The sequence below is a fragment of the Corylus avellana genome, chromosome 2 (assembly GCF_965113065.1).
Source record: "Corylus avellana chromosome 2, dhCorAvel1.hap1.2, whole genome shotgun sequence".
NCBI classification, from domain to species: domain Eukaryota; kingdom Viridiplantae; phylum Streptophyta; class Magnoliopsida; order Fagales; family Betulaceae; genus Corylus; species Corylus avellana.
In genome coordinates this window covers 39,173,708-39,199,084 of record NC_142491.1, presented here as the reverse complement: position 1 = coordinate 39,199,084, position 25,377 = coordinate 39,173,708, and the positions used below count along the sequence as shown (strand labels likewise).

Sequence of the window (25,377 nt, the reverse complement as noted above, 5' to 3'; positions counted from 1 at the left end):
AGTGTTTTTTTTATAAGGAATCAAAAGGTTTTATTCCCTAAATTGAAGAAAAATGATTGGAAAGCTGCTCTTAGTTACCCCATTTCCATTTTTTAATATTTTTTTTTTGAATGAAAGTACTTTTTATTGATTAATAAATATAAGAGGTAAATTTTATTTTTCAATGGTCAAAACCACCGTTTCATCGTGTTTTGGCCAGGAAGAGTTGGGCGCAGAGGAAAATGTATTGACCATGCAGTACCTATATATTGCGTTAATTTGATCTAAATCCTTAGAGAAGCTTTTCTCCTTGTGTAAATAGACTATAGAGTGTTCTTTCAAAAAAAAAAAAAATAGACTATAGTGTGGTACATCTTCATGCCTCTTCAGCAACTTCGCCAACACCACCAACCATGACGGTAGTTGCCAACCATGCCCTTCCTCACCCCCAACTCCCTCGCCGCACTGCTCGAATCAGCGGTCTCCACTCGCTCCGCTCTCCTCGGCCGCGCCGCCCATGCCCAAATCATCAAGACCCTCGACAACCCGCTCTCTTCCTTCCTCTCCAACCACCTGGTCAACATGTATTCCAAACTCGACCTCCCCAGCTCGGCCCAATTCGCCCTCTCGCTCACCCCGTCCCGCACTGTCGTCACCTGGACCGCCCTCATTGCCGGCTTTGTCCAAAACGGCCATTTTGTCTCTGCTCTCCTCCAATTCTCCGACATGCTCCGTGAGTGTATTCGGCCCAATGACTTCACCTTCCCTTGCGCATTCAAGGCCTCGGCTTCGCTTCGCATGCCCGTTATGGGAAAACAGGTTCATGGGCTTGCGGTTAAGGACGGCCAGATACGTGATGTCTTTGTGGGGTGTAGTGCTTTTGATATGTACTCTAAAACGGGGCTGCGAGATGAGGCCCGGAAGCTGTTTGAAGAAATGCCCGAAAGAAACATTGTGACATGGAATGCTTATATTTCAAATGCGGTGCTTGATGGGCGACCGCGAAATGCAGTTGATTCGTTTATTGAGTTTCTGCGGGTGGGTGGGGAGCCAGATTCGATAACGTTCTGTGCATTTCTTAATGCGTGTTCTGATGCTTCGTATTTGGAGCCTGGGAGACAATTGCATGGGCTTGTAATTCGAAGTGGGTTTGAGGCAGATGTGTCGGTCTCGAATGGGTTTATTGATTTCTATGGGAAGTGTAGGGAGATTGGCTCATCTGAGATGGTTTTTTATAAAATGGGTCAGCGGAACGATGTTTCTTGGTGTTCTATGGTGACTGCACATGTACAAAATGATGAGGAGGAGAAGGCTTGTATGGTCTTCTTGCAATCTAGGGAAGAAGGCATTGAGCCGACAGATTTTATTGTTTCAAGTGTTCTGAGTGCTTGTGCTGCGTTTTCAGGACTTGAATTAGGTAGGTCAGTTCATGCTCTTGCTGTAAAGGCATGCGTGGAGGGGAATATCTTTGTTGGGAGTGCAATAGTTGATATGTATGGTAAGTGTGGAAATATAAATGATGCGAAGCAAGCCTTTCATGAGATGCCTAAGAGGAACTTAATCACTTGGAATGCGATGTTAGGTGGGTATGCGCACCAAGGGCATGCAGACATGGCTTTGGCATTGTTGGAGGAGATGACATTTGGTAGCAATGAGGTGGTGCCAAATTATGTGACTTTAGTTTGTGTATTATCGGCTTGTAGCAGGGCAGGGGCAGTGAAAATGGGCATGGAGATTTTTGAGTCAATGAGAGTGAAATATGGGATTGAACCCGGGGTAGAGCATTATGCGTGTGTAGTGGACTTGTTAGGGCGAGCTGGGATGGTAGAGCGTGCGTATGAGTTCATAAAGAAACTGCCAATTCCTCCAACTACATCAATTTGGGGGGCTCTTTTAGGGGCTTGTAGAGTGTATGGGAAGCCAGAACTGGGGAAGATTGCTGCTGATAACTTATTTGAACTCGATCCAAAAGACTCTGGCAATCATGTGGTGCTTTCAAATATGTTCGCAGCTGCTGGCATGTAATAACATTTTTTTTAAAAAAAAACATAGCTAATCATGTCTTTTCATACTTACATTTTCAAGGAGTTCCCCAAGTTTGATTCATCAAATTCACTTCTATGAATTCCTTGGGCAATGTACAGCTACATCTAAATGGCAATGCATTGGTTTTATAATTTCATCATACTAATATTAAGATTGAACTAGCAACTAGAGAGACATTGTTTTGCTTTTGCTTCTGCATGCATGTGTTTGTGTGTATTTTTTCTTACTTTCTTGTTTTTCCTCCAATTTGGCAGGTGGGAAGAAGCCACTATTGTGAGAAAGGAGATGAAGGATGTCGGTATCAAAAAGGGTGCAGGCTGCAGTTGGATATCTGTAAAGAATTCAGTCCACGTCTTCCAAGCAAAGGATAGTTCCCATGAGAGGAACTCAGAGATTCAGGCAATGCTAGCTAAGCTAAGGAGGGAGATGAAAGAAGCTGGCTATGTACCTGATACCAAATTCGCTCTCCATGATTTAGAAGAGGAAGAGAAAATATCAGAAGTTTGGTACCACAGCGAGAAGATTGCCCTTGCCTATGGCCTCATAACTATCCCTCCTGGATTGCCTATAAGGATCATAAAAAATCTTAGGATTTGTGGAGACTGCCATAGTGCCATCAAGTTTATCTCAGGCATTGTTGGTAGAGAAATTGTTGTGAGAGATAACAGTCGGTTTCATCGCTTTAAGGATGGTCAGTGCTCTTGTAGAGATTATTGGTGATGACTCAAACATTCTTAACGATTTCTCATGGTACAGAGCCTTCTAACAAAAATTATTGTAGTTCTTTTTATAAAAGACGTATCTTTTATATTTTAGTTAAATTATTGGAGACAAGAAATGATGTCAATTTTGGGGGTTGATGGATATTGACACAACAATTTAGCTTAGTAATACGAAGTGAGATGGAAGTATAATATATAACACTAGTCATTAAAGAAAAATGTTGGACACTATACCCAAGTAGCCTATTATTAGCCTTTGATTTTTTTTAACGAATACTGTTACATTAGTCTAGTGAAATATGATAAGATAAGGTGCCATTTTAGAATTACCGATTAATTTATGAGATACTTGCATTTTAGAATTACTGATTAATTTATGAGATACGTGTTGATTGATCACACTTGCATTTCAAAGCTCACCTACCTAGGTGCACAAATCAGGAGTAAATAAAACTGTAGTTTGCATTGTAGAGAATGAGCAGCTTGGACCGCTTGGTAGCAGTTGCAAAATCTTGGCTTGACACGACTCTTTGACTACGACCCCAGCCAATGAAACCTGAAGCTAATCTGTTCTCAAGGCCTCTATATAAAACTCCCATTTGCACAGCCAAGTGGTGGAAGCAGCGAAACAAATAGCAGAGCAGAAAATGGCAGCATCAGTGGCCAAAGGAGTGTCCCTCAACCACATATCCAGAGAATCCTCGGACATCAGGCGTCTCGCCAACTTCTACAAAGAGGTCCGCCGTAACTCGTAACCCAAAAACCTTTTTTTTTTTTTTTTTTTTCTCTGAAACCTTTCTTTCATTCGTCGGATTGTGCAGATTTTTGGGTTTGATGAGATAGAGAGCCCCGAATTCGGGGAGTTTAAGGTCATATGGTTGAATCTGGCTTCAGCTTTCCAACTCCATCTCATAGAGAGGAACCCCAGCACGAAGCTTCCCGAAGGTCCCTGGAGCGCCACGGCACCCGTCGCTGACCCCAGTCATCTCCCCAGAGGTCACCATATCTGCTTCTCCGTCTCCAATTTCGACTCTTTTGTGCGAAATCTTCAGGTACCCACCTTTCTCTTAATTTCTTCTTATACCCCTTTTGTTTAATTCATTTCAATATTGATTAAATTCAAGAAAAATAAGATTACAAGTGTGTGGGGAGCATTTGTTAATGGCTAAGACCGATGTTGATGCTGCAAACAAAAAGGAGAGGTTGAGAAACCTGACCAACTGTGTGTTTGGAGAGTTGGGAAGGTGGTCAAGATAATTGTATAGATTGCAAATGCCTTCATTTCTGGGAAGCTAAAAGCAAAAATGTGTCATGGGACACCAATCATATTGCTAAGTTTATGGCCTATTATGGTGAGAGTGTGAATAGGGTATAAATCTGTTCTTTGATTGAGCCTTCTTTGGGACCTTAGGAAATGTGTGTTGGACATGTTAGTACCTTTGCTTCACTGTCAAAAAACTCTTACCTATTTTTTCCCAAAATCATTGAGAGAGAGAGAGAGAGAGACATGTTAGTACTTTTTGGTTCTGCTTTAGATTTTGCATATGGTTGAAAATGAACAATGGCTGGAAATACTGGAAAATTTAGCTAATGTTTTGGAGATGTCTGCCACTTCTATTAATTAACGATTAGACACGAATGGCATGTTTGTTTATTGTATGATTGTGGTAGGTATTACTGGCTAAATGTAAGTTGGGTTCGCAGGAAAAAGGTATTCAGATTTTTGAGAGGTCTCTTCCTAATCGGAAGGTTAAGCAAATCTTCTTCTTTGATCCCGATGGTAAGCTCTTATAACAACAGTCTGCTCATCGATCCCTATCATACAACATAATTACATATCAAAAATTCTGAATTATAAAAAAATGAATGTATTTGGAAAATGTGCAGGGAATGGATTGGAGGTTGCAAGTCTGGCTCCAAAGGAATAAATATCTGCAAAGGACAATAAGCTATGATATTGGATATGTGCCTCTATTAATTTCCTTACCTTTTTCTAGCATGGCCAATATCAAGTACCTGAATCCTGATCATGTGTTATTGAAATGCTGTAATAATCATAATATGCTGCAGTCATGGAACATGTTATCCATTGGATTTCTGACCAAAAAATAAATAGTAAAGCTTTGCATGGGAGTGGAATTTTGTCTAGGAATTCCATTTTCTTGGACAGATATCCATTCTGTGAGGAAAATGGTAGTGAGTCTAGTGACAGTAATACGCACTCGTCCTTTTAAATGAGCAATGAATGCATCAGGCGCAGGTGATAGTAACAGGATACTTTCCATTTCCTTTGAAATGGAGAGGATCCTATTCCCCTTTACATAGAATGCAAACCGATGAGATCCAAGTATATGTATAGTTCAATCAATGAGCAGCTGCATGCGACTATTGCTAGTACCCTTCTATCCCTCAAATCTTTCGAAGGGAAAAGAAAAAGAAAATTGAGAAGGCGACTCCCATTTCAATCTTGACGGGCGTTTGGATATGGTAATCTTTTAGGATTTTTTGGAATCTTAAAGATTACTTCTCCCTTTATATTGCAAGTAATAAGATTTTTTTTTTTTTTTTTTTTTGACATGTCCATACATGAGGGAGGACAAGAGATTCGAACTAATGACCTCCACTTCATAAAGCGTGATCACTAACCAATTGAGCTACCCTTCAGAGTCTAGACTTGTTTTATAGTAAAAACATGAAAATTATATGGATGATATAGATAAACTTCTTGTTAATAGGTCACAATTCTCCCTTTATATTGTAAGTAACAAGATTAAATTCACGTTCTAGACTTGTTTCTTGTTTCATAGTAAAAATATGAAAATTGTATGGCTGATATAAGGCAAAATGCATAATTAGGATATTTTAAGAAGAATAAATAATTTCAAGATGCATAAGAATAAATCAAACAAGAAATCTAATTTTTTTTAAAAATTCTATCAGATTCCAACCAGTCTTATCATGTGGATAGTCACATTTCTCGGAATTCAGATTTAGGCATCACATTTCCAAGAATGTAGATGAGATGCAAGGGGGAATATTAAATCAAATGACAATTTTTAATTAACTACTATAGAGATAAGGATTCGGCATACATGTTGGTATTAAATTAACAGCATGTATGTTGTAGTTTAATCAATGGTCAAGATTAAATCTCTCAAAAAAAATTTCATTTTCTCTCTTCTATTAAAAGATTCTAAAAATATGTCTACTTTAAAATTCAATCTTAACCGTTGATTAAATTACAACATATTTATTTTAATAGCAGCATGTAAGCTGGATCCCCTAAAGAGGAGGGAATAAATATTTGAGCATTTGAGTAGATCCAGCTTACATGCTGTTATTTTTAATAACAACATGCGGTTAGGAGAGAGAAAATAAAGAAAGATTTTGAGATATTCAATCTTAATTATTGATTAAACTACAATATTATTTTAATAACAGCATGTAAGCCGGGTCTTTTAAGTATTCCAAATGGAAAAAGAAAGACAACCGAAAAATTAAAATAAAAAACAGAGAGAAGTGATTGACTCAGCGAAGAGGAGAGCTAAGAAGTTGCCACGTGTATTGCAAGAGTAGGGCTAATCTAATCCGTCCCACCACGGCTATCCAGCTGCCATTTGTACCGCTGTACACCAACTCTGTCGTACTCCTTCAATTGCCACGTCTCCAAAATGCCACGTTGCAACTCCCTTCCAAACTTCCATAATCTCTACATATATCTTTTCTTAATGTCCCCAAGTTACCACCAACTCGCAGACTTTTCCAAGTTCTTGAAGATCATCCAAGATGAGCAAGGAACAGCCACGGAGGCCTCTAGATGAGACGGAAGAACCCATCAACTACGGCGACGTTTTCAACGTCTCAGGCGAGCTCTCGTCCAAGCCCATTGCACCGCAGGACGCCGCCATGATGCAGACCGCTGAGAACATGGTGCTCGGACAGACCCAGAAGGGCGGACCGGCCGCTGTCATGCAAGCCGCCGCGACTCGAAACGAGAGAGCCGGTCTTGTCGGTCACCGCGAGTTTAGTGACGTCGCCGGAGACCAAGGCGTCAATGTTACACAGATCGATTCCCCTGGCAGACGCACAATCACCGAATCAGTTGCTGGACAAGTAAAATTTTTTAGATAAATATATTGAAGTTAAACCACCGTGTTTTACGCTTGAGTATATAATGTATTAATGTATTATTTTGGGTAGGTTGTTAGGAGGTATGTGCAACCAGCACCGGTGGAACAAACGGCGGTTGAGGTTATCCAACAGAGCGCAATAACTATAGGGGAAGCACTGGAAGCCAGTGCACAGTCAGCAGGAAACAAGGCGGTGGATCAGAGTGACGCGTCGGCAATTCAAGCTGCAGAGATAAGAGCAACGGGTACTAATGCCATTACCCCTGGTGGGCTCGCCGCCACGGCTCAGTCGGCAGCGACTTACAATGCCCGATTTGATCGGGATGAAGATAAGATTAAGCTCCGCGATGTTTTGACGGTAAACCTATAAGCTGTCTATACTTTTGCTCCACACACATATATATATATATACTGAATTAATTTGTGAGTGGACGTTGGAAATATGGCAGGGAGCAACGACGAAGTTGCCGGCGGACAAGGCGGCGACTCGGCAGGATGCGGAAGGAGTGGTGAACGCCGAGCTAAGGAACAATCCGATTCAGGCGACTCATCCGGGCGGAGTGGCGGCGTCGGTGTCAGCAGCTGCTAGGCTCAACGAGAACGTAAATGTTTGATCAGGTTGAAATTTAGGCCCCCCGGAGTGTAATTTCCAATACTTGGACAATAAAAGTTGCAGTGAAATCCCGTGTGTATGCAGTTAACTATTATGGTTCTGTAATTATGGTGTTCAATGTATGTGTTTCTTTGACATTAATATCGGTGTTATCTTCTGAAGTGCCTGATTTGTTATGGAAATTATACCATGTTCCAACACTTAAACGTATGATAAAAAAGTAAAAAAAGACAATTACGATTGACCCAACCCGTGGCAAAGCACATGCAGTTCGTTTTCAATTTTCGCTTTCATACCACTCTACTTTTCAACGGTTTGAAGTTAGAATAAATGAATGCGGTGTTTTCACCTAAAGCATATATCTTAAGATGCCATCTAGTAACATTTTCGAAGCGCGCGCCTATCTTTATCTTTTGGTTTGTGTTTTAGGGTTTTATTTGAAGGAAGATATTATTGAATTCTTTCTTCCTTGAGATTCTCTACTACGACCATCATGAGGAAGGATGGACGGTGTCTTACTCCTTTCAATAAAAGTAACATATCATCAAAAAATATCATGGAAAAATCTAAAAATATCAGAGTCTACTGGTACTATCAGGAAGGATGGACGGTCAAATCTTACTACTTTCAATTAAAGTAAAACATATCATCTAAAACTATCATGGAAAGATCTTACTTTTACAACTTTCAATAAAACTACTTGGATCTTATGAAAAAGAAAATTATCCTTTGAGGCTGCCATCATTCAAAGGCAACACTAGCCTCCTTCACGTGAGAAAAGTACGAACTGTTGGCTTAGAGATGTAGAAGTGTGAGAACTGCGAGTACAAGAAGTAAATGTGTTTGCAATGAGCCCAAATTGCTTGATACTTCTGCTTGTGAAGATTAGAAAGTTGTTTTTTTCTCTCTCAAAAAGACATATCCTAATTAATGGGGAGGCCATCAACTTCCATGTATCTAGTAGTTAATTTGCAATTGAATGGATATAGTTTAATGGTTGAAGATGGCTGTCATTTCTCTTGAATAGGGAATAGAATTCTCTTTAGTTCATTATGCACCGGAAAATATTCAGTGGCTGAGATTTCTTTTTAGAAATCCTACAGCCATAAATAGGCGCCTGTCTTACTACAAAAAATAAAATAATAATGATAAAAAATAATATTTCAGATTAAAAAAATAATTAATAAATTAATAAAAAAAATAAGGGGTAGTTGGCCACCCCATCTTGGCCATAGGGGGTGGCCGGACCATCCCATGGGACTTGGGGGTGGTCCGGCCACCCCCTAAACCCAAACTAAAATATATATATATATATATCATTTGGCCCTTGGGGGTGGCCAGACCAACCTGAAGCCGGCCAGTATGGGGTAGTTTCGGCCACCCCAAGGCCCTTGTGGGTGGTCTGGCCATCTCCAAGGGCCAAACAAATTTTTTTTATTATTATTATTTTTAGATCTGGCCCTTAGGGGTGGCTGGACCACCCTCAAGGGCCATAGGGTGGCTTCGGCCACCCCTTAATTTTTTATAATTTTTTTTAATATATAATATTTTTGTTTTTTTATTAATGAAATAGATGTCTTATTTATGGCCCCAGGCCATTAATTGAATATTTTTCATTCTAAAATAAACTAGAGATGATCCTATTCCCTTGAATAGATTGTTGCATTCATGGAGAAAGATGGGGGTTTTCTTGCATGAGTGTTTTGTTTTTGTATGTTCTTTTTGTTATTTGTTATAAAAGTGAAGTCTCAGCTTTTTATTAATTAGAGGCCATAAAATATTCACTTTACACCAAGGTAAAATGTGCTTGATAAAGAAAATGGAGCATAAAAAAAGGGAAATGGTAAGTGTTTTCTAGTGTTCTCTTGGTGTCCTCTCAATTATGATGTGGCTTTTAAAACTACAAATAGATTAAAAGGCAATAATGATAATATCAAATTCAACTATAATTTTAAAAGTCACATCACAATTGGGAGGACATCAAAAAAATTATTGGGTATTAAATCCTAGAGCCACAAATAAGGCACATGTCCTATTACAAAAAAAAAGAAAAAAAGAAAAAAAAAAAAAAAAAGGTGGCTGACCACCCCATCTTGGCCATAGGGAGTGGTCGGACCACCCCATTTTAGCTGGGGGTGGCTTAATGGCCGATTTGATCTGGCCCTTGGGGGTGGCCATGGCCAATTTGATCTGGCGGGTGGCTTTGGCCCCAACTAAGGTGGTCTGGTGGTCAGCCACCCCTTAATTTTTTATAATTTTGTTTCATAATTTTTTTAAAAAAATATATAATTTTTTTAAAATATATATATATTATTGAATGGACAGATGTGTTATTTATGGTTTCAAAATCTCTTTAAAGAGATCCCGATCATTAAAGAGATCCAACGGCCGGAAGCAAGCCGTTGGATCAGAGCAATGCTGCGGCCATTCAAGCAGCAGAGATGAGAGCAATGGGTACTAATGTTATGGTTCCAGGTGGACTTGCTGCCACTGCTTAGTCAGCTACTACTTGCAATGCCCGATTTGAACGGGACGAAGATAAGATCAAGTTCACTGATGTATTAGCGGTAAAGATCAACTGCATGTCTCTTAATTTGTTTGGAATAATAGAATTAAATTTCTCACAAAATTGATAAGAGATTAAATTTAATCATTTAATTAATATGACAGGGTGCAACAGGGAAGTTGCTGGCTAACAATGTGGCGACAAGGCATGATGCTGAAGGGGTGGTGCTAATGATATAAATCCTTTAGAATGAATGTTGATTTTGTATTTTCTAAATCAATGGATTTAGATAATATTTGTTAATTCTAATTTAAGAGATATCATTGTATTTAAAACATTTCAAATTACATGTAAAACTCTATAAATAGAGCTGTGTACTCAGATCATATAATAAAGGAAATATGTAGCCTATTACGGCTTTGATGTGTAGATGTATAGCCTATTAAAGCTTTGATGTATAGATATAGGTTATATGCTGAACCACTTTAATTTCTTTTTCTTTCTCTCTTTCCTTTATTCCATATTATTTCGCTTTATATTTATTATATTATGTGTTTTTATAGGTGGCGACAGCCAAGCTGAGGAACAATCCGGCAACTCATGCATCTAGAATGGCAGCGTCGATTATCGCAGTTGCCAGGCTAAACAAGAATGTAAATGCTTGAAGGTTGTCTAAGAGATGGGGCTTTGTATAATTTTGTATGTATATAAAATGTGTAACTTGGTGCACCAATTTGCATAGGCCCCGTAATGTCTAATTTCACTTTGAACTCTTGAATTACTACCTGTTTTGACAAGCCTTCAAATTTTAAAATATCTCAATTTGGACCCCTTAACTTTTAATTGCTGTCAATTTGAACTCATCTATCAATTTTTTAAAAAGATAAAATTATCCTTCAATTTTATTTTATTTTTTATCAAAAATAAAAAAATAAAAAAAAAATAAAAAATCACAAGGTAGCCCAACCGTGGGTCACCTTGTGATTTTTTATTTTTTATTTTTATTATATATATAATAATTTTCTTTTTTATAATTTTTAATTTAAAATATCAAGGGTAAATTTAAAATTTTATAAAAAAGTTAAGGGTATAAATGTAACTTTTAACATTTAAAATCAAACGGAAGAATTCAAAATGATAGAAATTGAAAGTACAAGGGTCCAAAGTGAGAGATTTTAAAATTTGAGGGCATGTTTAAAGTGAAGTTTTCTCAATAAAATATGTTGCATCATATATGTTTGTTATTTAGTCCTAAAATTTCAAATGTTAAATTGCGATTTGATTAGAGGTTTAGTCAAGTCTGTTTTTAAAAATTATATATTTATTAGAAATCGTTACTTTTTGAACTGTAGAAAACGAAACGAAAAAAAGATGGAGGACATTATGATCAGAAAAGGATGGGCGGTGGGCCTCCGATCCGATGGGTTGATCAGGTGGGGTTTGCAAGTGGGCTGGAGCTGCAATCGGACATTACAGTGTCATACGAACATGGCACTTCTCCAGATTGGTGCGAAAAGGATGTCAATGTTCCCGACATTTTTTGCATGTTTGTTATACTCCCAAATCCCTTTATAACAACAAACAAGCATGCCAATTTGCAGCAGAACTAGTTAGTTTTACTAGTTAATAATTAGAATTGAAGTGGATTTCGATCTTTATAAGGCATGCATTGACAATATCAGTTAATGATGTTCAAATTGAGTGTCTATATCTGGTTAAAAACCAGAGACAATTAATTAAGGATCCTCCCTATTTAATCATTACGATTAATTTAAAGTTTAACTATATAATAATGGTGTACATAAATTTAAAATTATTTAAAATGTAGGAATTTTAAATCATGATGATACGAACCGTTTCATGCTCCGAACGTCTCTTACTTATAGACCACAAGACAACAAAAAAGAATGCGGTCAAAATATAGGTGAGATTGTAAGAAGAACATGGGTGGGACCTGAAGTGATCCCATACACTGATACACACAAACAGTTGCATGATTAATGGAAGAAGATCGAGAGCGCGCGAAACATGAAAGAAATCACGAGCTAGCTTTTTGGAAGAACATGCATGTTCCCGTGAGCGGTCGCCGGTGAGCCACTTCACTTGTGTTGAAGTACAATCATATGTAGAAGTAAATTTCATCGTAATATTCGCAACCTGTACGGAGATCATGACGCAGCCAGAAACCGCCAAAAGCAAGCAGTTCGGTCCCCGATGAAAGCAGCTGCATTAATTGCCTGACAACATATATACAGTACTGTGAAGATCGTGATGTTTGTCTTTTCATAAATATCTTGATGCCGATAACTTCCCTGGTTGTTGTAATGTTGTTGTTTGATGGTTGATGTAAAGAACTTGCGGTGATTGTAAAGAGATGGGCGTATTCTGTTCTCTTTGTACCATGATGATCGAGATGCATCCCCCGGTTGTATTTGCTAAGCGTAGACCAAAAAAATGCAACAAACGAAAAACATCAACTATTCATAAGACAAGGGCGAGCGTCTTAATTTGTGGGTTTAACTGCTTTTTGGATTTGTATAAGCGGTTATTATTTCCTTGAAACGGTTATGATAAAAGCGATAAAAACAAAAAGAGAGCTGAACACTTTATTGAGGTAGTTTTACCCGTCAGGTATTGTTCATAGGGGGCTTAGATGGCGAGAAAGACTAATTGAGTTATAATTTGACTCAATCCAATCAGAACATTAGTGGATTTCAAAGGCGCCAAACTTTAATTCACCAAATCTCTCTCTAGGTAGGAGACCTGGTTTTTGAGATTAGAGCTAATAAGGTACACATATGAGGGGTTTTTTTTTCTTGTTTTTTTTTTAAGCACACATATGAGGGGTTACCTACATGCAACGAAGCCCAATTAGGTCCTTGGGGAGCCCAACAACAATTGTTCTTAATTATATGAAGGTTAATTAATTAGGATAGAAAGATATGTTTATCCAGTCTAATTATGTATAGTTTTTACCAGTTACGCAGCTCGCAATAGAGCTCAATTTAAACAATTTTTTCAAATTGCATCTCCCCGAGGCCTGTGGTTCCTTTTTTTTCTTCGCTTTTGCTTCTTCAATGGACTCATATTGGCCAAATGGGATATATAAGAAAGGAAATGGTAGGGAAATTCGTAATAGTTGATCGAACAAAAAAGGTAATATATTGTAGACTTGTAGTAATGCTGTTTATGGGCAAGACAAGAAGAGATGTTAAATGTTAAATCATCACTTTTTGTGATAATATCTCCAGGAGAATAGGCAAATCTTGGTAAAACAATCATTTTGTAGTTTTTTCCCTAGTATAAACAGTGAGTAAGTACTATAAACTTCGTTTATTATTTTCTCTTCCTTCTCTTTTTTTTACACTTTCTCCCTTACAAAAGAATATTTAAAGAAAATAGAGAGTATAATAAAAAACTTGTTGCCGTGTATATAAAAAAATGAGCAATTAAAGTAAAAGATTGTACTTTTTTAATCGTTATTTTGGTTACTTTTGACAAAAATGCTATAAAAGATTAAGCTTAAGTTAATAGGAAGAGGTAAATTTAATCATTTAATCAATACTTTAATACTCTTCCCCACATTCCCCCTCACGTGTGGATTCAAACTCATTTTTAATATGTAAGGCCCAATATGTGAAATATTAAATTGCAGGGTGAAATGACGGAGTCTGAGTTCGAACTCAAGACCTCTAGGTGGTTCTGATATTATATGTTAAATCAAACTTTTAAAACAAGTGATGATTAATTGTACCAAATTACCAATGATGATTTGAAATTACTGAAAAGTAGATTACTAGTTAGAATATATTATTGTAACTAAATCATCCTGATTATATATCGTCTCCTATTTTAGGAAATCAGATATCTCGTTTAATTTCTTGATCAGTTTCAACCAATTTATCTGCCTTGTATGTGCCCAAATGTTTAGAGGAAAATAATTTTCTACAATAAATCTCATTGAGTGATGAGACCACCCCCCATATGTCCCATAGTCGCTGGTGCAAGACAACCTGTGCCTGAGAAGTACACAGTTTACTTTTGTTTTTTTGTTTTTTGGTTTTCAGTATCTCAATTCTCTGTCTGGGAATTCTATTGTAAGCATAAAGTACTTGTCACATTACTTATATCATTTTCTGCTTTATCCACCCACAACAAATGAACAAAATCATTACCTATTCATGCCTTGCTCCTTTCTCCATCCCTCCCCCTCTTTGATCCTATCCTCCCCTCAATTCTCCTACAAAAAGTAGCCTACATTTATATATATATATATATATATATATATCTCTTCCTCCACTCTCTTTCTCTCTCTGAAGCTGAAAATGTCAAACCTCTTTTGGAAGAACTTCCACCTCTGCTTCTCCAAACTCAAATGCCTACCCCTCATCCAATCACCTCCTCCACAACCAAACCAAGATGATCACGACCGTCCATCACCCACCTCCCCCACTACTACATCAATCACCATCAAAAACTTCAACTCAGTCTACGACCTCACCTCAGACTCCACGGTCTCCAGATCCCTCACTCACTCCACCGCCGACTTCTTCTCCTCCTCCGATGACTCCGACGACACAGACTCGCCGCCGGACTTTGCAACCATCTTCGCCTCCCAACGCTTATTCTGCTCCTCCCCCGGCCGCTCCAACTCCATTTTCGAGTCCCTAGACACTCGGCAAGACCCTGCAGACAACTCATTACCAATCACCGGAAGCGTCACAGTGCCCAAGTACTCGGTCGATCCTTACATTGATTTCCGGCGGTCAATGCAAGAAATGGTTGAAGCAAGAAATCTCATGGACGCGACAAGCGAATGGGAGTATCTGCATGAGCTTCTCTTATGTTATCTTACATTAAATCCCAAACACACCCACAAGTATATCATTCGCGCTTTCTCCGACCTTGTCATCAGCATTTTGTCGTCGTCATCTGCCGCCAATAACTGCCGGGAGCCCAAGAACCGCCGGCAGCGATATATTTCCCGGCAGTTGCAGGTGTAAAATGCATTTTATCTTTTTCTTTTTTTAATGGGAAGATTATGTTGGCGGTTGTTTTTACTTCTTTTATGGGATTTACTTTGTCTTTGGTGAAAGAAGGCGTTTCATGTAATGAAGACAAATGAAAAATGTATTTGATAATCACAAAAGCAAGGAGGCGTGGGATGTTAATGTCTCGATGCATGTTATATATTTTATATGTTTTTGTGTCTGTTATGTAAAAATTAATGTGTTTTTTCTTGTTGGGTGTTCCACAATTGGCTGATTATTATTTTACAACGGTAAAAATAAAGGGTGGCTCGGCAGACAAAAGAAAGAAAGAAAAAGGACGATGATAAAGACAACTTATATTGCATAGTTGCTTCTTCATAGGCAGGCATGGGATGTGTCTGGAGAGAGGATCATTAATTAGATGATATATTAATGTAAGGGATAAGGATCATCATCTCCATTGATGTTATTATATTTAACATATTTATTGTATAACATAATTTATATAATCATATACAATAACATTAAAATTCTTATCTTCATTAATCAACGCGCGCAATATGGTAACATAATTATTTGTTTGGTGATTTGATAACACGCACATGCATGTTTCATCCAATCTTTAGTATTTAATGACTTTCATGAGTCAAACTCTACTCGACTATAAATTTGGGGCTCACTTGGCTTCAAAGATGAAGAATAAGCAAAACAATATGTATGATCCCGGATATAATTAAGAAGAGTAATACTATATATTATAATTCCGTCTAATACTTTTAATTTTTGGATCAATCATTCTTAAATTTAAAAAATAATAATAATGGTTGAATAGAAGTATAATAGCATTTCTAAATTAATTAGTGAAACGTGTTAAATTAAGTACACCCATTTAATTTTGGAAAAGCTCGTATATATTGCAAATTGGGTCCTTAAATAGGGTCTTCGACATTCAAAGCCTTGAAACTACAATTTCACAGGGTCCAACAGTTAGAGGTGTCAGGTGCAGTCTCCAATCAGTCTACAAAATACTGAGCAAAAGCATTGGAAACTGCAAAATTTGCATGGCGGAAAACAAGGTGTGATGATATATATAATTAAGAAAGTAGTGCATATATATATATATAAATATAAAATTAATTTTAAATGTGACAAAAAAAGGAGACAAACAAGGGGGATCCAAAGAGAGATTATCAACAACTATACAATTAATAATATTTGTGAAGTTAGTTGGTTTAGGTAAGGTTAATACCAGACCATTTGTCCTTAAGTGTCTGCATTATTAAATTGCTGAGTAAATTAATTTTGGGAAACAAGTGATGGAATTCGGTAGATTCATTGTCTAAGTTCTCCAGCTCTAAGAATTCTTAGCAGTTTTACCAAATTTTACTCACCAAAAGTACACTTTTGGTTATTTTGACAACTCACCTTTTTAGAGCACTCATAGTAGTCTCACTACTTTAACAATCAACTTTCACTAGTTCATTTAAATATTATTTTTCAATGATTTGTTTATTCTTTCTCTAACTTTTATATTTTTGAATGTTTGTATTTTTCTAATGGTCTATTTTAAGAATATTTGTCTTATTTTAATGGTAATATTTTTAAAAATTTGTAATACTTCCTTCATTTTCTTAGTTTTAATTTCTATTGGAAGAAGATAATGTTTTTCATGATTGATTTTGGATTGTTACACGTTGGCTTATTAATTTTCACTCCCATATCAATTATGGAAAGTTTTTTTTTTTTTTTAAAAAAAAAAAGTTAATGCAATTATATGGCATAATATATACGTTGATTTCATTGAAGAGGGCGAGAGGTTGTAGAGAAAAAAAAAAAAAGAAAAAAAGAAAAAGGAGAGACGAAAAGCAAAAAGGGGGAGAGAAAAAATATATTTGTTTAATGAATAGGTGAGTGAATAGTAAATTTTTAAGTTTTGTGAATATTGTTCACTTCACCAAATTTTTTTTTCTTAAAATAGAAAGGCTGAAAAGTGTATATTTAAGCCATTTTAGTTAATTAAAAAAAAAAAAAAAAGCCATTTTAGTTAAATTGGCTCACCAATTTAACCAAAAAAATGAATTTGAAGAGGTTGCTATGAGTGCTCTTACACATAACAAGAAGGGACCGTCTGATTAAAGCATTCACAAATGGGGGAAAAAAAAAAACACTGTAAAAGAACAAGAAAAAGGAAATGAATATTCGGATTCATATGAGGCCAAAAGCACAAGTTGGACACATGGATATAAGCAGGTAGGCCCAAAGTTTTTGTCCAGTATTGGTGATCTGTTTTTAGTTCAACGTAAGCTGCATTATATGGTAAACAATAGGAGAGGAACTAGCTAAATAGCCATATGGTTACTGAGGTTGAGCTAAAGTTCAAAAATTTTACACTTGTAATCTTTCCTAGAGTTTACTTTCATGGCTAATGCTACACTTACAACTCAATCACAAGTGTTAGCAAGTTATTAGAGTGACGTTAGCCACCAAAAAAATGAGAAATGCTATGCTAGGTTTTTCAAAAATTTGGTTTCAAACTTATATGCCAACATCCTATGTAATCTATTGTTTTAATAAATAAAGGTATAAGGTGATGGATTAGTGACACATAAGTCTTGAAAAACTTAAGATTTCTCGTAATAATACCCTCCAATCATATGCCGACACATGCCTACAAGTTGTCGGCTTAGTATTTTTCTTTCATTTTCATAGAAAGTATAAGGAGACAATCCTAAGATTTAAGGAGATTTTAAGCAGGACTTATTGGCTTCATCTGCCGGTTGAAGATTGAGACAAGCATGACTTTTGACAGTGTTGTATATATATATATTGATCAGTTGTAGCGGAAACAAAAGAATGTGTAAACCAGTGGCAGCATTTGGCAAAAAGCTTGTTACTATTCATCTAAAAAATTTAATTCCTAACATTTTTACTTTTTACGTCACATTAATTACCTTGTACTACTATTCAAATAAAAAAAATTACTATAAAACAAATTTTAACCTTTTTTTTTTTTTTTCACGTCAATCAATTTTTGGTACAGTTTCTATCCACTAAACAGTAACTGTCTAATGCCAAACGGAGCTTGGCCGTATTTGATTGACAATGACTTAATTAGAATTTGGGGAGCACCTTAACAGAGAAGAAACCCATGAAAGACACTTTTTTTCTGAAATTTGATCACCGAATATAATTTGACAACGTTTGGGTACGTAGAAGTAGAATAAGACAGTCGAATAATTGAAAAATAATAATGCATGATGTGAACAAGAACAACGTTTGTCAGGGTTATGGACCGTTCATCTCAATCAACTCGAAGCTGATTCTGTTGGACATTAGCGATCTTTTCCTCGGACCCCACCAAGTCGCTCCATTAAATTCAAACTAGCTGCTTGTGTTGCAGAGAGATGCAGCAACAGAAGCTGCAGAACTGATCAACTGATACATCGATTCATCATATGTATGTATAGCGGTTTCATGAAATGAAAATTGCATTCAAAAGACAGACAGACAGACAGACACGCAGTGAATACTGATGAATGAATAGGGATATTGTCCCTTTCATTAAGATCGATAGTTTTGTTTGCTTCTGCAGTGCACTGCTTGTGGAGCAAAAAGTGCGAGTCTAGAATCTTGCTACACTGTTATGACTATGAGCTCCAATTAATTTCATGTGTATTTTTCCTCGAGAATGGTTTTTTAGTCGTCTGTCGATTTGAACAAGACTTCTTGTTTTTGTTTACTGTATGTGAACTTCGGGATCTTGTTTTTACGCAAGAGACAAATGCACGTTGCACGCTAGCTTTTTCTATTTCTTTTTTGTTTGTCCTCCCCGCGCCCACTACCAAATCAACGTATTTTAGTTAAAATATTGGAAAATGGAAAAGACAAATCTTATGATCATCGTCAACACTACTTAACCCATATGATCTTTGAGGGATAATTGTAAAATTAGTTTATATATATATATATATATATATATATACGGTCTCATAATCAATAATTTATGATTGGCCAGACCATTCATGCAAATAATATCCAAGCACCAAACTCGCCATCTATATAACCTACGCAAAGTAAAAGAAGTTTATGGGAAGATCAAAGAAAGAAACTCTTCTTCCTCAGTAAAGAATTCTTCGAATAATTCCGACACGAAAGTCGAAGTATATATTTTATTCGATACATACCCTTTTTTTTGGAGGATCCGTTGTAATAATGAGAAAGATTTTTGCATATACACACAAATCGATTGATAATATCAAAATCCAATAAATCAGCCCAAGTCGGCTTACTAATGGGATTATATATATATAGTAATATTTTATCCTAGAAAATTCTAAGACTTTTGCCTAATTCTCACTTAAATGTCTTAAGCAAATGTTTACTTCCATGGGTTCCTAGAAGAACTTTTTTATTATTGTGAGTATATTTGTAAGAATTGTGTCACACATTAGTAAAGTATAAAGAAAAATAGTAATTAATATATCTAAGTAGACTTAAACCTATTAGTTTAGCATTTTGGGTTATTAGAATGGCATCTAAATATGTATATTAATGTATTTTTGTTTTATTCCTTTATTGTTTCTCTTCCTAACATTCACAATGAAGGTGACAAACGTGGTTCGTCCACTTTGTCTTCCTCCATCCGTTCATACAAGAAAAAGGTACTTTGGTTAATGGGTTTTATATATTTATTTTTGGTCTATTAATTTTGTCTTATTTTCTTTTTTGGTATTGAGATATGTAACACACACTCGCATTTTCCGCTCCCAGGAGCACATAGCTTGATATGAAAGTGAAAGGGATTCAAAATCCAATAAAAATGCATTCAAAATCTAATCGAAATTTTTATTGGTTCGTAGGAAAATGAGTGTTTGTAGTATTTCTCTTGTGCTTTGCTTCATATAAGATTTCATAATATGATAAATATAAAAGTGGAATAATAATAGTGAACGAAAATAGAATAAATACAGAGAGATTAAGGTGGTTCAACATACTGCCTGCATCCACACATCAAAACTTTAATAGGCTGTCCCCAAGAGGTAGCTCAATCGGTTGGGACTACGCCTAATGAAGCGGAGGTCACTAGTTCGAATTTCTCTCCCCCTTTTGTGCAGACATGTAAAAAAAAAAAAAAAAAAAAAAAAACCTTAATAGACTTCATATTTCCTTAATTTATGATATGAGTACACATCAAATATTTCAAATACAAACATATCCCTTAAATTAAGGTTAACAAATATTATCTAAAACCATTAATTTAGAGAATACAAAAATCAACATTTTTTTCAAAGGATATATATCTTAACAATTCAATAAAATTTTCATTGGCTCGGTGGGTATGGTGGTGGCGGCCCTATAAACACTTGTGGGGATACCCTATAAACAAAAGTTGCTCTCATATAGATTAAAATGGAGCTGGGCCTAAATGGCTGAACAAGAATTGATAACTCTAGAGCTGGGTTTGGGCTTGAAGTGAAGCCCAGTGTATCCCAAGCTCCAATAGATAGCTGTTGTGGCTCACACCCATATAATCAGTTAATCACCATCCAAATCCACACGCCCACCGCTCACCAGTCAGCACCCGCGCACAGACGCAAAATGGCGCTACCGATGACCGTGCAATGCCCGGTGAGCTCACCCTTCCCTTCACCCGCAAAATCCGGTTACCCACGAACATTCGCACGATTCAAACCGCCACCCGTCAGTCACCCGAAACTCAGACCCCGAAGAGTTCGACCCCTCACCATCATCAACGCCGCCGACGAAACACCAGAAAATCCCGAACCCGAAACCGTGAGCGCCGGGCAAAGCCCATCGGAACCAGAGAGTGGAGTCGGCGAGTTGGGATCGGAGATCAGGGAGGCCATGCGGCAGAGGAAGGAGGAGGGGAAAGAGGGAGGGTTCTGGAGCGGAGTGGCGGAGGAGATTCGCGAGATCGAGTGGCCCCCTTTTGGAAAGGTCTTGGGCACCACCGGTGTGGTGCTCGGGGTCATTGCAGGGTCGAGTGTGGTTTTGCTCACCGTGAATGCCGTCTTGGCTGAGCTCTCCGACCGGGTTTTCGCCGGCAGAGGGGTCCAGGATTTCTTCGGCTGAGAGAGAGAGTGGGAAAAGATAATGTGGGGGTTGTGATGGTCGCTCACTTTCGAGGCCCACTCGAATGTGAGAATGTGAGCTCTATGAACAGAATTTGGACCTATTTTTGCATGACTTGTGTAAATCTTCCTAATTTTATTTATTTATTTATGCACATTGCAGTTTTAGAATTTAGAATTTTAATACTAATTTTTTTTTTTTTTTTTTTCAAATCATGCAAATTGAATAATTCTATATATACCCATCCAAACTCGATTGCTCTTAAAAGTTGGGAGTATAATGAGAAGAACACCAGATTGGATTCACTTTTAAGGGTGGAAAATCACTCAACTCAAATGCAAACAAGGAAATTCTACAGCCATGGATAAAGATTGTTGTGCTCAGACCAAAAACGAAAGATGAAGATACTGCACCTATAGAATTTTCGCCTCAATAGTGTTCGCAAAAGATTAGTGGGTCATTATCTTCAGATCAAGTCTTGCTCAGCAATTTACCTCAGCATCATTTGTATGAATGCAAGCCAGATGCTCCCTCTTCATACAAAAGTAACAGACACAAACAAACTCACATTCAGCAATACTTGTTACAGTCTACTATCTTGATCAACCAAAAACCCTAGTCTTCAATGCCCAGTACAAAACTAAAGGAAAGTATATGTAACAATATTGAGAAAATAAAGGGGCGAAACGATCATTCACTGCCGCCTGCAGGGCCAACAAGGACTCCCTGGGCAGAACCTTCCTTACGGCTGCTATCATCCGTTGTCTCACCATCAGACTTTCTCATCCTAATTTTGTACTTCGACTCGAAGTCAGCAATTTCCTTTTTCTTCCTTTCCAAGGCCTCATTGAGCCTAACAATAACCTCCTCAATCCCCTCCTTATTCCGCTGGACAGCAGGCAAGACTTCTTTGATTGTTCTCTCCACCAGAACACCTCCAATCATCCGGTAGCACCGTCTAGATGGGTCAAGTGGCTGAATAGCATTGATGACCAGTGAGTGCTCACTCACTTCCATCTCTAGTTCAGTGATTTTTGAGTAAATTTGGTTGAGTTCAGACCTCATAGCACCATACTTATTTGCAACTGCTTGTTCATTTACTGGTTCCTTGTGTTCATCTTCAGGTCTGCTGGCCATGATTCTCTATGAATGAAAAAAATCAACAAACAAACAAATAAAAGGATAAGGACACTAGATGGAAAGAACTTTCCACAATAGCAATCCCCCCCCCCCCCCCCCCCTTTTTCCTTTCCTTCCCTTATAAACACTAATTATAAATTCATTACCATGAGTTACATTTGAACAAGCATAATAAGTATTAAGTAGGATATTTAGGCTGACAGAAAATTCTGATTGGTTACATTATCCACAATCAGAGATGGACATTCAGGTAGAAGGACCTCATACTTTATGGCAACTGGGTTTGGTATTATTAAAAGGTTCAAAATTTGAAACCCAAAAACAAAGGTGGTTGTTGGTAAATGACCAACATAATACTTAATCACATGTAAGGAAATATGATTTTTTTAAAATTTTTTTATTGATGCACCCTGTGGGACCTAAACGCACGACCTCACCCTCCACCTTACTAAAAAGGGAGGAAGTACCATTTGAGCTAAAGCTTATTGGCACATGTAAGGAAAGATGAATATATGGCTTTAGCAATTGTAGGAGTTGAATCTCTTGTGACAAAACCATTAACTGAAGACTTCCAAGACAAATGTCAGTCCTTAATTAGAAACTAACTGAGAAAAGTATCTATCAATATAGTTCAACATTAGAACAAAAATGCCATACTAACTGACAATCCGGCACCCACTATACTTGAAAGTGGTACATTTTTATTTTTGGATAAGTACAAAAATGATACATTTATTTTGGAATTTCTTTTCCATATACAAAAGTAACTCATGTACAAAGTAACATTCCTGCAATAAGATATCTAATTGAGGGATCCTGATATTATTCTCTACATTTCAGCATTTTCGTGAAAAGCAAGAACGGCAAAAACAATCCAACAAGTGCATATTGTTTGAAAATCAAAAAGAACGAAAACAAGAGGAGAAGCCGGAACAAGATTGATTAGCTATGAATTCACCAACAAGCACGGTGAAAAAACAATCAATTAAGATGGCAATACAACCTTGAGAAAAATCAGTTAAACCATTAACTTCAATCCTTCTAGTGTTTCCAATTGATAGTGCTTAGACATGAAATGAAATAGTTTTATTGCACATGTAACACGGTTTTAAACAAGTTCAGACAATAAGAAAGACGAGTTCATACTTATCAAAAAAAAAAAAGATTGAATATTTCATGGATTCCACAACATTAAACTCATAACTTGAACTTAACAATATGCTTCCATAGATTTTCAACAACCAGATAACTTGAAATTTGCTGTAATATAACTAACAAAATGTGACTAATTTCTATCCTTCATCTTGGGACAGTTTAGATTTCTAATATCCTACTCAAATAAAATTTTAGATCCCAACCCCAAGCTATTACCACTTCACCGTAGGAAAAAAGATGATCAAATTTTAAATGAAGCTTTGCAAGATCAAAAGACAAGACTCACACGAACATTTGCATAGTTACTAAATGCATACAAAATAGACAATACTTAAGTATACCAAAAACTGTAACATCTATTACTTCCTCTTGAGTCTTAACCTCATACATGATTGGCATCTCAAGAATTTTGCCTGTCAACACCTTTACAATCATATTCGGATTTCAATTAAAGCCAGCATCACTATGGTTGCCATGATTAAATTCCAGGGCCAAAATGTTATGTAAACTGGGTTGAATTTCACAGTTTTTAGCCTCATGACATAAACTGGGTTGATTTCACTTACAAGCTCCTGACCAACTTCAGTTCACTCCATCAGCTCACCAATTCATATGTTAACATGTATTGTTAGTAGTTCCTTCCTGGGCATTTACCTTTTTTTTTCTTTTTCTTTTCAAGCTCATGAGTAACCAAATGAAACAGATAGCTCATGAAACCAACAACGCTAGAACTGTTGATGCATAGATTCAGATACCTCACTTACTGTTCGTAAATATATAACCCTTCCATCATTTTGGAGCTAATACAGAACTGACCCGTCTTTAACATTAGAGTCGGGTATTCCAGGAAAGTAAATTTTATGTGATAGAAGGGACAAAGTTGAAACGCTTTTCAAAAGTAAACTAATTGCACAGGGTTAAGTTTCATTATCAAGTAGCTACATTAGCTGCCACATTTCAGAGACCAAGGAGATGTCCCTGTATACAAAACACTGTTCTTTTTTTTTTTTTTTTTTTTTTTGTCGACCTAAATAACGAAACCTTGTTCAAGAATCGGAGTTTTCAATTCAATGACTCATATAGCAAGAAATGAACGCTATTAGATTAAATAGATTAGTTGGTACATCAAGTTCCTAACCAAATTATAACAAAAAAAACAACACTATGTATCCAAAAATTGAGGATCAAACTGACGTATAGATAGTAGTTCACGAACAACCCAGCACAGAGCTGCCCAAATTCCGAGAATGAAAACCCAAATACTCAGTTGGGTCGCTAATCTCAGAAATCCCCATTATTGAGATCACACTAACTAAGCCCAACACCATCGATTTCGGCTCAAATGAGACAGCAAATTCATAGGAAACCAAAGCAAACAGCTGTGGAGCAAAGAGACTATAGAACCAGAGAGAGAGGGAGTACCTGGTCGATGCAGCAAATGGCTGTGGGGCAAAGCTGTGGTGGCTCAGCAGAGTGGCAGCAAATTTGGGGAGCGAAGGTGCGACTGTGATTGGTTCTGGGTTATTCACAAACCCTTTTTGAGTATACCTTTGGATCCCCACAGGAAGTTGTGGAATTGCACAATAGCCCATAATTTTTAACTTTTTATGGCTCTCGCCTCTCGGCACTTAAAAACCCACATGGCTAAAAAAACAATGGCTTGTTTGCTAATGGTTGTATATATGTTTTTTTCTTATAAAAAATATATTATAATGTAATATAAATGTGGCACAAATATTAATACAATCTCTCGAAATCTTGTAAAATGAGCCTTTATTAGTTGTTTGTTAATGGGCTTTAGGGGTGTTTTGTATTTTCTATTTGAAAAAAATATATTTTTTTTTGTAAGAAAAAATGTGACACTTTTTGAAAGTTTCTATAGTGGGTTTATATATATAATAGCTTATTTTGAGAATACTTAAACAAATGTAGATCATTGTTTATAAAAAAATAAAAAATAGAGAAAGAGGTTGGTCACTCCTCCTCTAGTTAGATTGGCCAT

At 36.8% G+C, this 25,377-nt stretch overlaps 6 protein-coding genes across 7 annotated transcripts; 5 read left to right on the top strand and 1 right to left on the bottom strand.

Moving 5' to 3' along the window:
* The first annotated feature begins 336 nt into the window (after positions 1-336).
* Positions 337-3,295, top strand: LOI1 (Pentatricopeptide repeat (PPR) superfamily protein). 2 transcript variants are annotated; one of them, XM_088513897.1, is made up of 3 exons: positions 337-2,000; positions 2,280-2,775; positions 3,219-3,295. In XM_088513897.1, the coding sequence occupies exons 1-2, from the start codon at positions 412-414 to the stop codon at positions 2,743-2,745; spliced, it is 2,055 nt and encodes a 684-aa protein (XP_088370023.1). In that variant the 5' UTR covers positions 337-411; the 3' UTR covers positions 2,746-2,775; positions 3,219-3,295. The 2 variants fall into 2 exon arrangements, with proteins under 2 accessions (XP_088370023.1, XP_059461893.2); XM_059605910.2 differs by lacking the exon at positions 3,219-3,295 and having other exon boundaries at positions 2,280-2,855.
* An 85-nt stretch (positions 3,296-3,380) lies between these two features.
* Positions 3,381-4,920, top strand: LOC132162994 (Lactoylglutathione lyase / glyoxalase I family protein). The gene is made up of 4 exons (XM_059573201.2): positions 3,381-3,484; positions 3,569-3,799; positions 4,452-4,527; positions 4,635-4,920. The coding sequence occupies exons 1-4, from the start codon at positions 3,395-3,397 to the stop codon at positions 4,673-4,675; spliced, it is 438 nt and encodes a 145-aa protein (XP_059429184.1). The 5' UTR covers positions 3,381-3,394; the 3' UTR covers positions 4,676-4,920.
* Positions 4,921-6,472: 1,552 nt separating this feature from the next.
* On the top strand, positions 6,473-7,631 carry LOC132191245 (late embryogenesis abundant protein D-34). The gene is made up of 3 exons (XM_059606187.2): positions 6,473-6,860; positions 6,948-7,235; positions 7,327-7,631. Exons 1-3 carry the CDS (start codon positions 6,534-6,536, stop codon positions 7,489-7,491), a joined length of 780 nt encoding a protein of 259 aa, XP_059462170.1. The 5' UTR covers positions 6,473-6,533; the 3' UTR covers positions 7,492-7,631.
* A 6,690-nt stretch (positions 7,632-14,321) lies between these two features.
* On the top strand, positions 14,322-15,137 carry LOC132167822 (transcription repressor OFP11-like). Its single transcript, XM_059578853.2, has one exon. The coding sequence runs from the start codon at positions 14,322-14,324 to the stop codon at positions 14,997-14,999; it is 678 nt and encodes a 225-aa protein (XP_059434836.2). The 3' UTR covers positions 15,000-15,137.
* Positions 15,138-20,225: 5,088 nt separating this feature from the next.
* On the top strand, positions 20,226-21,223 carry SECE1 (secE/sec61-gamma protein transport protein). Its single transcript, XM_059578041.2, has one exon. It carries the CDS (start codon positions 20,586-20,588, stop codon positions 21,078-21,080), a length of 495 nt encoding a protein of 164 aa, XP_059434024.2. The 5' UTR covers positions 20,226-20,585; the 3' UTR covers positions 21,081-21,223.
* Positions 21,224-21,474: 251 nt separating this feature from the next.
* Positions 21,475-24,934, bottom strand: PDF2 (prefoldin 2). Its single transcript, XM_059579296.2, has 2 exons — positions 24,798-24,934; positions 21,475-22,223 (listed from the first exon to the last, which is right to left on the bottom strand). Exon 2 carries the CDS (start codon positions 22,215-22,217, stop codon positions 21,771-21,773), a length of 447 nt encoding a protein of 148 aa, XP_059435279.1. The 5' UTR covers positions 22,218-22,223; positions 24,798-24,934; the 3' UTR covers positions 21,475-21,770.
* Between the last annotated feature and the right edge of the window lie 443 nt (positions 24,935-25,377).

Excerpts from the sequence above, each read along its gene's own strand:
- SECE1 (XM_059578041.2), top strand. The coding sequence starts at position 20,586 with ATGGCGCTACCGATGACCGTGCAATGCCCGGTGAGCTCACCCTTCCCT.
- PDF2 (XM_059579296.2), bottom strand. The coding sequence starts at position 22,217 with ATGGCCAGCAGACCTGAAGATGAACACAAGGAACCAGTAAATGAACAA.
- LOI1 (XM_088513897.1), top strand. The coding sequence starts at position 412 with ATGCCCTTCCTCACCCCCAACTCCCTCGCCGCACTGCTCGAATCAGCG. Across the intron at positions 2,001-2,279 it reads ATGTTCGCAGCTGCTGGCAT|GTGGGAAGAAGCCACTATTG; the intron begins GTAATAACATTT and ends CCAATTTGGCAG.
- LOC132162994 (XM_059573201.2), top strand. The coding sequence starts at position 3,395 with ATGGCAGCATCAGTGGCCAAAGGAGTGTCCCTCAACCACATATCCAGA. Across the intron at positions 3,485-3,568 it reads TCGCCAACTTCTACAAAGAG|ATTTTTGGGTTTGATGAGAT; the intron begins GTCCGCCGTAAC and ends CGGATTGTGCAG. Across the intron at positions 3,800-4,451 it reads CTTTTGTGCGAAATCTTCAG|GAAAAAGGTATTCAGATTTT; the intron begins GTACCCACCTTT and ends TTGGGTTCGCAG.
- LOC132191245 (XM_059606187.2), top strand. The coding sequence starts at position 6,534 with ATGAGCAAGGAACAGCCACGGAGGCCTCTAGATGAGACGGAAGAACCC. Across the intron at positions 6,861-6,947 it reads CCGAATCAGTTGCTGGACAA|GTTGTTAGGAGGTATGTGCA; the intron begins GTAAAATTTTTT and ends TATTTTGGGTAG. Across the intron at positions 7,236-7,326 it reads AGCTCCGCGATGTTTTGACG|GGAGCAACGACGAAGTTGCC; the intron begins GTAAACCTATAA and ends GAAATATGGCAG.
- LOC132167822 (XM_059578853.2), top strand. The coding sequence starts at position 14,322 with ATGTCAAACCTCTTTTGGAAGAACTTCCACCTCTGCTTCTCCAAACTC.